The following is a 15,754-nucleotide window of genomic DNA, read 5'->3' on the forward strand; positions in this document are numbered from 1 at the left end:
GGTGTACATAAAAAACAGGCACGTCTATATGTTATTTTTTTTTTCAATAATATATAATATTATACTTGAAGCATAGTTCTCGTCGTTCTCGATTTTAAAACGTGAATATTAATGCGGATTTGTTCTATCTATTGATCGTAACTATTGCTCTAGAACGTCTAATGTTTGAGATATACTTGTACATAAATATGCTACTTGAATTTCAATAAATTTATATTATATATTCTAGAATTATCTATACCTTAAAATCATTAATATTAGCTACATATATTTATATAGGGTCCATGCAATAGGTAAAAATAAAATAAAATCATTAACTAGCAGTTAGGTAGTACCTATAGGCTATAGTGACTGTGGCCTGTGGACACTAGAATAAGAACAGTTTTTATTAATGAATTATACGAGTAAATGCCAAAATAATATAGTATTTTCAAGTTTTGACTGCTGATTACTATTAATTACTGCGGATTCGTTGTTTAGCCGGTTTTGATGCTTGCGAATGACTAAATATGCTTTAGAAAATCTAAGACTTAGATAATAATAATAATAATCTTGGGCTTGCAGCAAGAGTCTTGCAAGACCTCAAGAACAAGACCAACTTTGATCATAACTATTTTACTGAAAATATATTCAAACTGCAGTATACCTACACTAGACCCAAATGATAAAACTCAATACTGGTAATTACTTTTTAAGAATTATTATCACACATTGTTTAATTTAGATATTAAGGCTCCATGCATTTGTAATTTATTTACTCCAAATTCTCAAAATTTTAAATAAAATCTAACATAATTTATAGTTATATTATTCAATATACCTACAAAAAGTAAAGTAAATTAAAATTAATGATGATAGTCTGTCACATCAATCAGGAATCAAATCTTATAATTGTCTGAATACTTTCGGATTATATCAAAATAATTGACTTAATTAAATCATTATAAGAACTATAATAATACTATAACAATTTTGAAGAAATTGAAAATCGTTTATCTATGTGCTATTGAAATATAATTGTGTGAGTAACTTTATAAATAATGATGCAATTATGGCATTATTGGCATTATACATATAATATAATCTTTATAAATGTGCCTGTAAGTACGTTCAATTTTATCTTTCGTAATGGACAAAATTAAATATTTTAGTTGTAATTACAATTAATATGGTCGAGGTACCTATAAGTTAAAATAAAAAGTTAACATTTAGTAAAAATAAAAAAATTAATCAATTTAGTATTCGATTTTTTTTTAAATTAACCTAACCTATTAATAATGTTTCCTTACATAAAGTCTTAATCGTATTTTTATTATAAAATTTTTATCGCAGTTTTCACCGTTGGTTTTTCACTATACAATTTGAGACTATGATTGTTAAACCTTAAGAGGACGAAGTACTCGCAACTCGCATGTGTTGTTTCCGTCTTACAAGTGCGTAACATAGCAAAAACTGTTTAGCACGGAATAAAACCATAAACTCAGTCTGTACTCCTAGTAGAAACACAAAAAGTTAACACAATATAGAAGATAATATTTTCTTTGTCATGGCGTTTTAATTTGTTTGATATCATTAATAAGAAAATTTTTTGGCCTGAAAAAATTATCTTCAAAATATTTTTGTTTTGTTTTCAAAATATTTTTGAGGATATTTTTTAAATATATTTATAATTTGATTTTTAAAATATACTGTAAACAATTTTTTCAAAATATCTGATAATATTTTGTATTAATTTTTAAATTAACTTCAAAATATAGTTGAATGTACTTTTTGGGTAAATTGTAAGTTAAATTTACTGAAAAAAAATTAATATTCATGTTAAAGTTAATTAATTTAAGCTTTAAAGGAAAAATCATTATAGTTATAAAAAATGATTTAGAATGTTGTTTAGATTCTTACGGCAACAGAGTAAAAATAATGAAGGTGCAGTCCTGTAATTAACATAATATTAAAAATAGGATTTTGACTATGAATAATAAACAATAAGATTAAAAAAAAACTTTATTGTATTTATTGTAATTAGGTAATGTAATTTATATATATATATATATATATATATATAATATAATATTAAATATATATATTATATATTATAATATTTCATTATTATCAGTTATCACAGTCAATAATATTATTAAAACGTATATATTTTATGATTATCTTAAAATATTTTCAAGAAACGTGTTTAAAATATTTTGTAAATTATTTAGAAATAATATTATATACAGTGTATGTTCAACACATTTTGAAAATATATCCAGAGAAATATTTTCTTTATGACGATTAAAATATATTTTAAAAATGCAATCATCATCCAAAATGCTATGTGGGAACCTGGCTTAATAAATTATGAATAAAACAGGTGTTGAACAATATGTATGCTGAACATTTATTGAACCCAAACAAAGATGTCCATTTACATATCACATCAGTGGCGTATCTGTGGGGGGGATGGGGGCATTCGCACCCCCCCCCCTCATGGGCCGTATAATAAGTGTGTTTTGTTATTAAGTAGTTGTTTTTAGTGTTTTTATAATTTTGACGGAAAAATATTATCTTCTAATACTTTTAAGAATTTAAAGAACTTTTAATAATTTAACAATTATTTTTAGTTTAGATAGTGTATTCTATCATAATATACTTTTATTATAACATAGCTGGATAAGTTTTTAAAATATTTGTAGGAACCAACCAACATTATTTTAAAAATGTAATTGAATGCTTACTGCTATTATATTTTCTACTTCTTGTTTAAAAAAAAAAGTTCTGTTAGTTGAATATTTACAGAATACATTATTTTTTAATCACCAATCCTCTAAACTACATATTTTGCTTATAAATCTAGGTATAGTAGTGCTTTTAATTCTTTATAATATTTACTATTTTGCTTTATGCTTGTATTACAAACTAAAAACATGGCTAAGCTAAAAAATGGGCCAGGAGCGCTTATGCGGGCTTGCATTATTACATATTTACAAGGAAATCAGTATACCAGTTGATGATATCATTGAAAGATTTTCTAATATGAAAAACCAGAAATTGGACTTTGTATTATAATTATAAACATGCATTATATTATATTTAAATAAATAAAATTTCTCATTTTATGTATATTACAGTTATATTTTAGTTATAAAATAGCCTAATTCATGTGTCTATTGATAAATCGATCGTACTACTTTTTTAAGTAATTTTCTATTTTATGAGTGGTTGAAAATATATCCCCCCCCCCCCGTAAGAAAGGCCTAGGTACGCCACTGTATTACATAATATATTATACTAGTTGTCTACTATAATTTTAAAGAATATTAAAAATTTGAAGAATATAATATAAACATATTTAAATATATAATTCACCTATAGGTATCTAAAATCTATATATTTAAATTCAAAATTATGAAAATCTTTTTTGAATAATTATTGTAGTAATTTTATTTGATTTTGATTTTTTTTGTTGAGTTAATAGACTAATATGCTTAAACATCTGAAGTTATTATTAGACTGAAGATTTTACATGATATAATCATATTATTCAATACAAATTACAATTCTATGGGTGATGCTGATACATCATGTTAAAAATAAGGAGGGAGTTGATAAGGTTTTATTTTTATTATAAACAAAAATTATTTATTATAGACCAATAAAAATTATATATTATAGCCATTCAATCGTTATCGATTATTTTATAATATTTTATACTTAGATTATTAAAAAAAAAAAAAAACAGATATTATATCAATTTTTTTAATGGTTGTTTAGACTTAATCTATTTCAAACTAAATGTTTAAAGTTATATCAGGTTATTTTTTAAGATGCAAAAATTCAGACAATTAAAATTTCTATAATTTGATGAGGACAAATTTATTTTGGTTGCACTGGAATTTGAATATAGAATTACTCTTTAATACCAACACCATAAAAAAACATTGCAAAATACTTAAAAATGTGGGCTAGGTAAGTATCGACATTTATTTTAGTTTAATAGAGTTTCTTAAATCAGAAATCAATACAATCTACATAAAGTCATATTCACTATTACATCGATTTAGTAATATTTAAATAATATAAAATCGATGTATTATAAAATAGGTATTAATTTATTTTACATTGGTATCTTAGTATTTTACTCCTATAGGCCGATATATGGCCATTGGGCATATTATGTAGATCGTGGCTATTAGTTAGATTTTTGTTCGTTAGAAATATATTGTCACTTTATCAATATTTAATAATATGTAAATCTGATCATATATGAAAAAACATAGCTTACCTTGAAAATAGATAAACTTGGGTGGTATCTAGGTGTACCATCTGTGTTTCCTTCATATCTCATTAGTCTGTCCAGGGGTTTGTATATCCCACGTGGTTTGAACATACCGAAAGAATTCGGCGAAGGATACAAACTAAAATAATAAATCATAAAATTATAAATACTGAATCCATACTAATGTAAATTTTGGCACATAATTATATGACCGAACCACAATACACATAGTACGCTGTATCTACGACAAAAAAGTTTGAGTATCGCTGGACTAAAACATGAGTTCTCGTCTACAAATTTGAGATATAACATAATTTGTACTCTTTTATATTTTTTAACATTCATTCCGTACCTATCAATTAGTCATTGTTAAGTATAGGATAATTTTCTACAAAATAGTATGTAGGTATAATGTATATACTATACCATACGATATATGATATTTTATGATTAAAAAATGATTAACTATCAAGAGACTTGATATTTTCTCCAAATATTTTTATAAGCATTTTCTGGACTTTAATTTTTTTTTTCATATTTCGAATTTTTTATGCTACTTATTACTTATAAAAATTTTAAATTTTTCTATTTTTTCAAATTTTTCGTTTTTAATTTTGAATTATAAGATTTCTGTTGATGAGTAAAATAGATTTAAAATTTAATACGAGGTAGTTCATTCGATGATATTATTATAAAATATTATAATATAATAAATATCTAATATAATATTTGTATCAATATTTAATGTGTGAAATCCTATCATATACTAATTTATATTTATATACATAGTGTTTAAACTTTAAAGTGGTAGAAAATTCTAGGGAGACTTTGTCTCCATATTGTTCTAAGCGTTTCATTTTCATATTATGTCATTTTATGTATAATGTCTAAGGTAAATTTATTCTGAAAACAGTAATTATTGTAGAAGCATAATCATCCCACTTTTAACCCTGAACAATTATGTTCAAAACTTTGTAATTTATTTCATATACAATTTAAATCCAAAATAATGCTACGTTTTCTAGTGGATGTTAAAGGGGACACTTTTTAGTCATCGCCAGAGGTAGGAATCTGAGTCCCATCTCTTCTCTTTGATCCCTGTTTATATGGGTAACTAAAGGTGGCTAAAAGCCTGCTACAAGCTACACACTAGTTTAAATTATATTTAATCGTGTATACGCTTTACAGCCCACCGCCAAGTAGTATAATCGTGAATAATGATGGACTTATTATTATTTTATAGATTATAAATATCGTGAATTTTACTGTCATATGAATAAACAACACAATAACCAAGGTTTGATAATATTTCTTATAAATATTATTGGTAAATGGTAGGTAATTATAAGATATCAGGATAAACTAGGATCCTACCTCCTATACTACATATTTTTAGAATCACATGTCTCACTTTTAGTAATAATATTTATATTTTCATTGCCATGGCCCCGAACCTCTCGAACAATAGTGGGATTCTTGCAGGTAGTATGTTTCCTATAATAGATACCGACGAGTACCTATATCGTTCATATTTGGCCACGGACCCAAAATGATCTTAGTCGGGGCGTGATTGCCTTGTTAAAATTTATGTTTACAATTTTAATAACTTAATGTAATTATAAAAACAATATTAAAGTTTATATGAAATATAATTTTTATTTGTATTTATTTGTATAGTAATAAACTACATTAAACTTTGTATTCAAATGATTAGTGAGGTAAAATTTTGAAAAATTAAATATATTCATTATATGGGAAATATAGCAAAAACTAAAATTAGTAGTTGTCGAATTTAAATATTGCAATACAGAATTAGCACAAAGATGTCCAGTCCTACAATTTCATTATTGAAAGCTCTGAATAACCATCATAGATTCTTGCAATATTCGCTAATGTTAAAATTAATATTTTCTATACATGGTATAATTCAAAAAATATATTTTGATTCTTTTAGAGCTATTTATAGACGCGTTTGTCATTTTTGTTTTTGTTTTCCATACATTTTGAAAAAAACCTTGAAACTTTAATACAAGATCCCAAATAAATTGTTCCAATAGATATTTAAGTTTATAGAAAATGAAAGGTGACATTTTTTTATAAGTATTTGAAGTTAAAATTTCAACAAAATATTTTTAATAGGTAATGAAAATTTGCTAATTGTTTTTTTTTTTATATGTCAATAATTGTAAAATATTAGCTTAAAAATAGATTATAAAGTTCCTCGTACATTTTTTTACACTAACCTAAAAACATCAAATACACTTATACACATTTTGTTTTAACAGACATTTCAAGTTCGAATTGTAACGAATAATAACGATCTTAGTTATTTTGACGTTATTCAAAAAATATATATTCCTAGATAATTAAAACTTTTCCACTCTATAAGTAGGTACGTTTATTATAACTAACTATACACAATTAAATAAAAGAAAAAAAATTATACTCATTTGAAACTATTTATATCCATATCCTATTCAAACCGTTTTACGATACGTCATGTCAGTATTGACTTGTAAATTAAAAATAGATAATAAATTTTAATATCAGATGTAATAATATAATAAGTAATATAAGTTATTATGGTGGTGATATTGCTATGAGAATTCAGAAGAATTTGTCTAACTTATCATACATTAATGAACAATTTTGAGAGTAAAAATATTGAATTTGCAATATAATTTTGATTTGCTTATAGTTAGTGCTCAATTGCCTGTGTTTTTCAGATATAATTATTCAGATTATGCAAATTCAGGAGCATACACGGACCGTGTAGCCTGCACAACCATTATTACGTGTAACATTTTTTACAGGTTAAGACGGTTAGGTTATAGTATTTACTTTTGGCAAATGAGCAATCCATACATACATATTGTTTAAAATATAAATTCACTCATCTCCATGCATAAACAAAACGTGATGAAAACTCTTAAAAATACTTTAGTCTCCCATCTGCCAAAATATGTTCACGCGGAACGGAGCGAACCACCAAACCGACTATATTTTATTTTTTTTTCGTTACAAAAATAATCAATGTGAAACACGCCTGATCAGTTTCATTCACATAATTACACATCATATCATCATATAATTACACATCATATCAACCAGTTAAACAGTGTGAAAATAATATTATTGGATAGTAAAAATTGCAATTAAAAATTAAACCCATTCGTTATAATAAAGATTTCCCGGCGTTGACACTGAATGTCAAATTAACGTTTGAAACGACTAATAAACAGATATAATATCATGGTGTTTCGTTCAAAAAAAGAAGAGTATAATGTAACATTACAATGACGGAGGAACTACCATATTTTTAAAAAAATAGGTCATCAAAATAATACTAACATTTTAATCATTTTGGATGCTGAGCCAAGAAAATTTTGCTTTTACGATATGATTTTTTATAATATTACTATACTGTCTTTAAAGCATTCATTCTAATATACACCATGTCTAGTTGACTGATTAAGACAATAGACAGACAAATTTTGAATTAAAATAATATTTAAGCACAATAATATTTTCAAGATACTGATTTTCACGCCTCAGATTTATGGACATAGATACAAACATATTTTTATCCCACAATACTAAAATCTATTCAACTTTAAAATGTGTACAATCTTTAATCGTAATTATGGGATATATTTTTGTTTATTATTTATCATCTCACTGCCAAGTAGGTAATAAACTATATTAGGTACCTATACAATAAAATAATTCGATGAAGATTAAAACAATTTTTAATTAAAACTACCCATTTTATTAAGTTAGAATGATTTAATTTAATTTTAATGATGAATGATTATAAATTATAATGTACTTAAACACATGTAGGTATTGAACGATTTTTTCATTTTTTCATTTGCACAGCTGGTTTTGTAGGTGGGTACTAGTGAGTTGTAAGTATATAGGTACCTAATATTACACACTATATATAGAGTAACACAGCGGCGTGAAGGTACCTACACATACTACAAACATGATAGGTACTATGTCCTAAAATATTTTTGAACGTGATGATTGTGTTACTAAATATTTTAAACATTAATAAAAACCAAAATCCTAAATAATATTCCATAATTTATGACTAAGTTTTTATTTTATATAACGTATTTGAAAGTTTCTTATGACGTTATAAGTCTTTACATATTTCATTGTTTGGAAAAATATGCCAGTGCCTACTGCCTACGCTAATCATTGAGATTTGAGTATCTTGAACAATTAGTAGACGTTTACCAAAAAATTATAAAACCTAACCTAACCTCTTATCTAGATCAATTCGCCTGTATATATAATATTATAATCAATATTTTGTGGATTATGAGTGTCAAAAAAATAAAAACATATACGTTAAAATGATGTATAATCGTTATTCGTCAAAGACATAAAACACTAATAGGAACACTACCTTACCTATAATACACTACATAAAGAGATGCCAGTTAATATTTTACTAGAAGAAATCTACATGGAGTTCTAACAATATTCCGATATTCTTCACATACACGTGAAATATCATTATTCGTAGCCAATTTATTACTATTTGTTTCCATTACGTACAGTATACATGCAGATAAGCTTAATGTACGTACCTACATTTTTAGCATAGATTATTTTTCATTTTTTTCTGAATAATAATAACAACAATTTATCAAAGTTATATGATCTAATATTTTAATTTTTTTCCAAATAATTTATAAATAGGTTTTGATATAATTTATTTGACTTATCAGTAAGGTCGGTATAAGTGTATATTATATACCTAAATTATACATTGAAGTATAAACTATAAGTCACGTAAAAAACGAAAAACAACCGGATATCAACCATAACTTACTATATAAATTATAGTTTTTTTTAACCGATAATAAATGTTTTAAAATAATTGAATACAATTAGATACTTGTGCATACGTTCTTAAAGTAATACAATTGTAGGATAATTATTGATTAATAATATTAGTAATAGGTACTTAGCACCTAAACCTATATCATTGTTATATAGCCCTAAAATTATGTTTACTAGGTCGTTTTTAAATGTATTATTTTAAAATAGCCTCTTTACCTGCAAAATCGTTACCTAACTAAAGTATATAAATACCTAAACTTTTGACAGAATTGTATTTATTTTTAGTTATTAGTTATTGCAATGTGTTAAATTTTAATTCGATGATAAATCATTGCATATGAAAAACAATTTGAGGTGAATACAGCTTTTGGTAACTCTAGTCTTTCAGCCTAATAATATAATCTATATTACCAAATATAATTGTATCTATGATGTATTTATGTGGCTATGATAATAATTTATTTTACTATTAATTTTACAGTAGACGATATACGATATACATAGACTTAAAATCAATCTAAATAGTTTTTAAATGTTATTTTCATACCTCAGTAAAATATAATATCATCTTATGGCTTATACAATTAAAGCTTAAAGTACCTACGTAAAAAATTTGAGTACTCACAAAAAATATTTTTGAATAATTTGAAGATAGAATAGTGTCTAATTTAAAAAAATGTGAGTTTTTAAATATTTTTTGGTTCCAATTTAAATTACTTACCATGTAACTTGTATTACATTTTTAATCATTATTAGTTATAAAAATTGAATATTGAATACTTTTTTAATTAGCTTACAATTTTTCAAGAATTTGACGAATTTTGTCGACATTTTAACATCAAATTCCTGTTTAAAAAAATCTAGCTTTTGAATCTTTAACATTTTTTCAAAAAATTTTCTTGACATACTATAGAAACACAAAAATGAAATAAATTTTCTAAAAAATGGTGAAAATATTTTGAAAATTGTATCCTTGTATATAAAAAGCTAATTTAAAGAATTTACGAAAATTTAAAGTATATACTCTTATTGTTTTTTATTACTAAAACATATCAAAATCGTGATAAGAAGTCGTTATTTTACACGTTAATATGAATTACATACAAATTTAAACTTCAGACGCTCAAAAAGATACTTTTTAACCTTATATAATAATTTTTTTAAACTATTGCAGTTATTTATAGAAAACAAACTAAAAAAAGCTTAAAAATTTAGAATAAATTTCAAGTATTCGTCTTTTAATTACAACAAAATTATAAAATCAATGTTCTCAAATGCATTGCTTAAAAATTGCTGTTTCTCCGCAATTTTTTTTTTTATTTAACTCGATTATTTTGAAAAGAAATAGGAATTTTAAATTTTAATCTACCCAAAGTACTGACTAGATTCATTTTCCTTTCAAAAAATAATATTTTGAAGTCGAAAATCAAAGCGTTTGTTCTACTATAAATGTGTATTTGTATGTAAATCATTGTAAAATCAATATGTTGTAATCAATAATGATTATAGATGATGATATATTATATTATACACCATACACCAAATATAACATAGATAGAGTTTTCAATCGTTGTTAAATGTCAAGGTGTAAAAAAAAACTCTGAAATTTACATGCTGGTCTATTATATTTATGTATACACTTAAAATTTTAAAGGAACAATGGTAACAACTATATTTGCTATACAATTCTGGTGGTGATTTTTCAAAAAATATTTTATGAATTATGATAAAAAATCTATAATATTTGGTTCACTATTATACGGTCTTCTAAAGCTTTATAGTAAATTTATACACAGTTTGAATTGAAGTGATTGCAGGAATATGTTTAATTTACTAGACCTACATTTTTATTTTTTAATTAACTTTCATATATTTTTATAAATTTAAGTAGGACATGTGACTAATAAAAAAAAAACATTTCGTTCATTTTTAAATTTTTGGGATTGATGCCTATAATATTGTTGGCAAACATAATTAATTACAAATGCCCTCAACATACAATTATAAAATATGTAAGCACTTGTATTGGTTAAATCGGTGCTAATATTATATTGTTGGATCTCAATGATATAATGATACCCCCCCCCATCAATTTCAAAGCATAGTTATTAAATATTAATTTATCATTATATTACTGAAACATTGTTTCAATCATGTAAGCAGCTCTTTTTTTGTAAACCGATTATTATTTAATTTATCATTAGTAATTAGTTTATTACCGATACTAAATATCACCAGTGCAGGCGTTAGGTCGTAGCTAGATGGCATATTAAACAATAGAACTTTTGCCCAAATAATCAAGTTAAATAATAAGCTTATGACATAAGACTTTGGACCTTATACCAATTAGATATTGTGCATAAAAATACTAAACTTCCATGCATTATATATTGATACCCGTCTTATAGTTACTCTAAATTAGTATAAACGTTTAAATTTTTTAACTAATTTTTTTCTTGAAATGTCATTGAAATTGCCTATATCAAACGCCTTAAAAAGCGTGTGTTTGTGGATGAGTCCTCTTAACTACATATTCAGTAGTAAATTTATTTCTTTCATGGCTAATTGTAAAAAATAAAAATTTAAGACAGTTACCTGATTCTACACAATTATGTATATTTTATAGTTGTTCTTAATCACTAGGCATAACTACAAGTAATAACGTAAAGTATCCTTATTATCAGTGTATGATAAAATACTAAAAGCACCTATTTTGAACCTAGTTAGCTAATACTCTGCTGGCGCCCCTGTAGGTACTATTGTGTCTAGACGACGCGACATTAATTTTTCGATTAAAACGATTTTAAAAATAATTTAAACATTAAGAAAAAATATAAAAATTAGAAGGTACTACTATGTGCGGGATTGCCAAAAATTCGTTCACACAGACAACGGTATAGCCAAGCAATGTAAGCCGCCACGTTTGGAGCGCTTTACAAGGCTGTAGTCAATTTGCACCAAAATTGACCCAAAATATTTACAACATGTGTAATTTGCACCATTTTTTAAGTGCGTTTGTAGATTGCACAAAATAAAGATATGTAATTTTCACCATCCTCAGGTAGTAAGAAATAGGAATTGTAATTTGCACCAAAATTAAAATCGATTCTTTTTTCGATAGTACAAACTTATAAGTTTTTATATCCTAATATAAATTTGGCTTAGTTTTTATTAATAAATAATAGCCGAGCTTATACACATATTGATGTAAGTACTAAGTTTATATAAAATTGTATAATTATGAATATAAAAAAATGTGGTCAATTAAAAAAATTATATATTATTAAATCGTATTATTATTATTATTATTATTATTAAAATTATTATTGTCATTCATATCAGTCTAGTCTCGACGTCTATGAAGATACCGAGGAAAAATCGAATATTCGATAATTGAACAAATAAATAATCATTTTGGTGGAATTTACAAATTCTATTTTCGTCTACCTGAGGGTGGTGCAAATTACATACCCTTATTTTGGTGCAAATTACAACCACTATTTTTGGCTACCAGCAGTGGTGCAGATTATATATCTTTAATTTAGTGCAAATTACAAACTCCCCTTTACAAACACACGTTTGTAAAAATTAAAGTAGAGACAACAAATGACTTATTATTGACGTTTATTATATTATTATTTCAAAATTTCAAACTATACCCAACTGAAAAATGCTAAATAGCTAAGTATAGATACTTTTACTTACGATGGGCGATTAATAAGACATTAATTTAATAACTTGAAAATGAACCATCAATATATTATGTAAGTTAAAAAATTTAAAAAGATATTAATGTTCCCCGCATTTGCATACTCGTATGGAATATCATAATATTATAAAAGTATACAGATAAACGTACACGGAATAGAGAGACGACGGACGGAAGTCATTGTAAAACCCGGAGTTCTCGGGTCTCTTTGACTTCACGATCGGCACGTGCTGTATGGGGTAGACGGACATGGTGCAGCAGTGTTATAAATGTATAATACTAAATTATTCGGTACGTATATGGACACGTCATGTACGATTAGCAAGCTGAAACGGAACAAAATTGCACGTGAACTCGGACTAGGCGATGAACGCGATCTCGCTCGCTCGTCGTACGTAAAAGTATATGATATTTTAAATGTTATTATTATTCGATATCTCGCCGACGCGTATAATATCGTTGTCGCGACAGCGATGCTTGTGCACGATGAACTGAACAAGATCTCTACGGGAGAGTTGTGATAATCGTTTGGCGTTCGTATGATATAATGTTTATATATAACGAGAATCGACAAGAGACCTAAAAATAACCGAGCCGCCCTACGATGTTATTACTATTACTATTACTACTACTACTACTACTACTACTACTACTACTACTACTACTACTACTACTACTACTGTTACTATTATTATTATTATTATTATTATTGTTACTACATGCTGCGCGCCCCGGCGTGTCTGCTCGGTCGAGACTTGTGCATGGCGTCATACTATATTATATAATTATATACGTCTATCAATTATTTATTATTATGGTGATGATTTTCAGATCCGTGTTTTTTTTACTACATTCGCGAAAACCGAACACCGTGGTACTACGAAATTCTAATGCAGTGGTTGGACAAATAAATCAAATAAAACGCTAAGTAAAGCGTCATATCCAAACAATCGGGCCTATAAATCGTTATTCGACAAAAGAAATAATAACGCATAATATTATCTATACCGACCAAATGAGCATAGCAATTTGCAAGCGAATAGAAAACTTTTTTAGAGCACATTATAGTACCTATATAAACAAAAAACATACACCTAATAAAATCCGAAATTCTTGCAAAACCACCTTGGAGACCAGATAATTTTTGTAATTGATTTTAGCTTTGCTAAAAGCAACAAAGGAAACACCGCCCCTCAGATATTTGGAAACCTTTTCAAAGAAAAAACACAAAATGAAGATCAAATATTAGTTTTGCTGACGTAACCAAAACTAAAACCAGCATTGCATTTGCAATAATAATCAATGGTTCGGTATACAAATTTAAATCTAGGTACTGCCGAAGACTTATAGTGATCCAAAAAGCAATCCATCTAATGATACGCCTAAAAACTCCTTCAACATACTAACCGACTCTTTGAGAACACTAATAAGTATCCAAAACTTTAAAAAGAATAATTAAATAACTAATAATATTACTTGTCTTCTCAACAGAACTAACATATAACGCTAACATGGATTCCTAGCCATCATATCGAAATAGAGGAGAACGAAAGATCAGACATGATGGCGAAACAAGCAGCCTGCAGTGATCAAACCATCGAAATATTAAAATTACCTTCCAAAGATGACCTTAAAAGAGAAGCCAACAATTGGCTTTAGTTTGGTTTTAGGGGTTGACAAGCTGAGCGGCCGCCCAGGGATGACGATATATCATGGGCGCCTTTAGAATTCAGATCTTAGTTTTTTTTAAATATTTTTTGTAATTCAATTATTGATTAACCTGAGCTAGACGGTGCGTTAATTTTCCTAACCCAGGGCGCATAGTTCCCTAAGACCGGTTCTGGTTTTCATAATAAGTACCTACTTCCTACATATGAGGTAGGTACCTACATAGTATACAATTGAGTCTCCATAACCAGACAACTTTAATTTTATCGATTTTTTTTTTGCCTCTTGAAGTGTTTTTAAGTTTGTGTTTGAGGGTTTGGCCGTAAAAGTGGATGACTTAAGATGTATTGGGCGATTCCAGACAATGCGAGATAGTATATTATAGTTTACTAAACTTCATAGATAATTTACTATTGGTGTGATAATCGTTTAATTTGGTTTTTTTCAAGCATTGTTTGTGACGCTGTATCGTTATATTCAGTTAATTTCAGTTATTGTTCTGTGGTTATTGATAAAATGATAACTTAACGAACATTGTTACTATTGATAAGTAGCTCACAGACACGAACTAAGAAGTGTGAAGTACGAACTTAGTCATCAAGCATATTTTTCTGCCGTTTGGGTGCCTACATAATAGGTAGGTACCTACATTATAATATATCATACTTAGATAATTCGTCAACTATTAAAATCTGGACCGATTTCAATGAATTATTGATTACCTATTCTAGATGGATCCGCCTTGGATTTATTTTTTGTTTTATCAAACAAGATCAAAAATATTAAATTGACTAAGAAAAAGAAGCGCGCCTACGTGTATTATTTGAATTTTTGCAGTTCTTTTGGAATCGTTACAACATTGAACAATAAAATAATAAACGCAGGTTGACTTCCGACAATGGCACCGTATACAAGAAAGCATTAGGTATATAAATTCTTATCGTGGTCAATTAGTAAAGTTGTTTTTTAAATTTTAATACCTATTAACTTTATGAAGATCGGGATTTGAAAAGAATTTAAAACATAAAACTATTTATTTATTTTACACCAAATTATCTTTTGTTTTAAATATAAAAGTTTTGTTACGTATTATCATTTGCTTTTTGAATATATCTTTCAAACAAAGATTGTTAAGTTAAAAATCTTTTTTTTTCAATTTCAAATGTTGTTAGGAGTCATCAACAGACAACAATATTAGTATAAATGTTATTTAACATAAAAATGTCACCAACTTTAGTAGGATACTTCTGACA

General features: G+C 26.4%; 1 protein-coding gene across 2 annotated transcripts in view; it reads right to left on the reverse strand.

The window, feature by feature from the left end:
- CalpA (calpain A) overlaps positions 1-13,305 on the reverse strand; it is a 50,248-nt gene extending 36,943 nt beyond the window's left edge. The window contains exons 1-2 of one of the 2 annotated variants that reach the window (XM_089215938.1): positions 12,984-13,305; positions 4,274-4,406 (exon numbers count right to left, since the gene is read on the reverse strand). In XM_089215938.1, coding sequence (XP_089072064.1) covers positions 4,274-4,406; positions 12,984-13,084 — 234 coding nt within the window. In that variant the 5' untranslated portion in view covers positions 13,085-13,305. The remainder of the gene's footprint in view (positions 1-4,273; positions 4,407-12,983) is intronic. The other variant, XM_089215937.1, reaches the window with a different exon arrangement.
- Positions 13,306-15,754: the final 2,449 nt, after the last annotated feature.

This window comes from Diuraphis noxia, unplaced genomic scaffold (assembly GCF_037042655.1).
Source record: "Diuraphis noxia isolate RWA-SAM2 unplaced genomic scaffold, SU_Dnox_SAM2 contig0001, whole genome shotgun sequence".
NCBI classification, from domain to species: Eukaryota; Metazoa; Arthropoda; class Insecta; order Hemiptera; family Aphididae; genus Diuraphis; species Diuraphis noxia.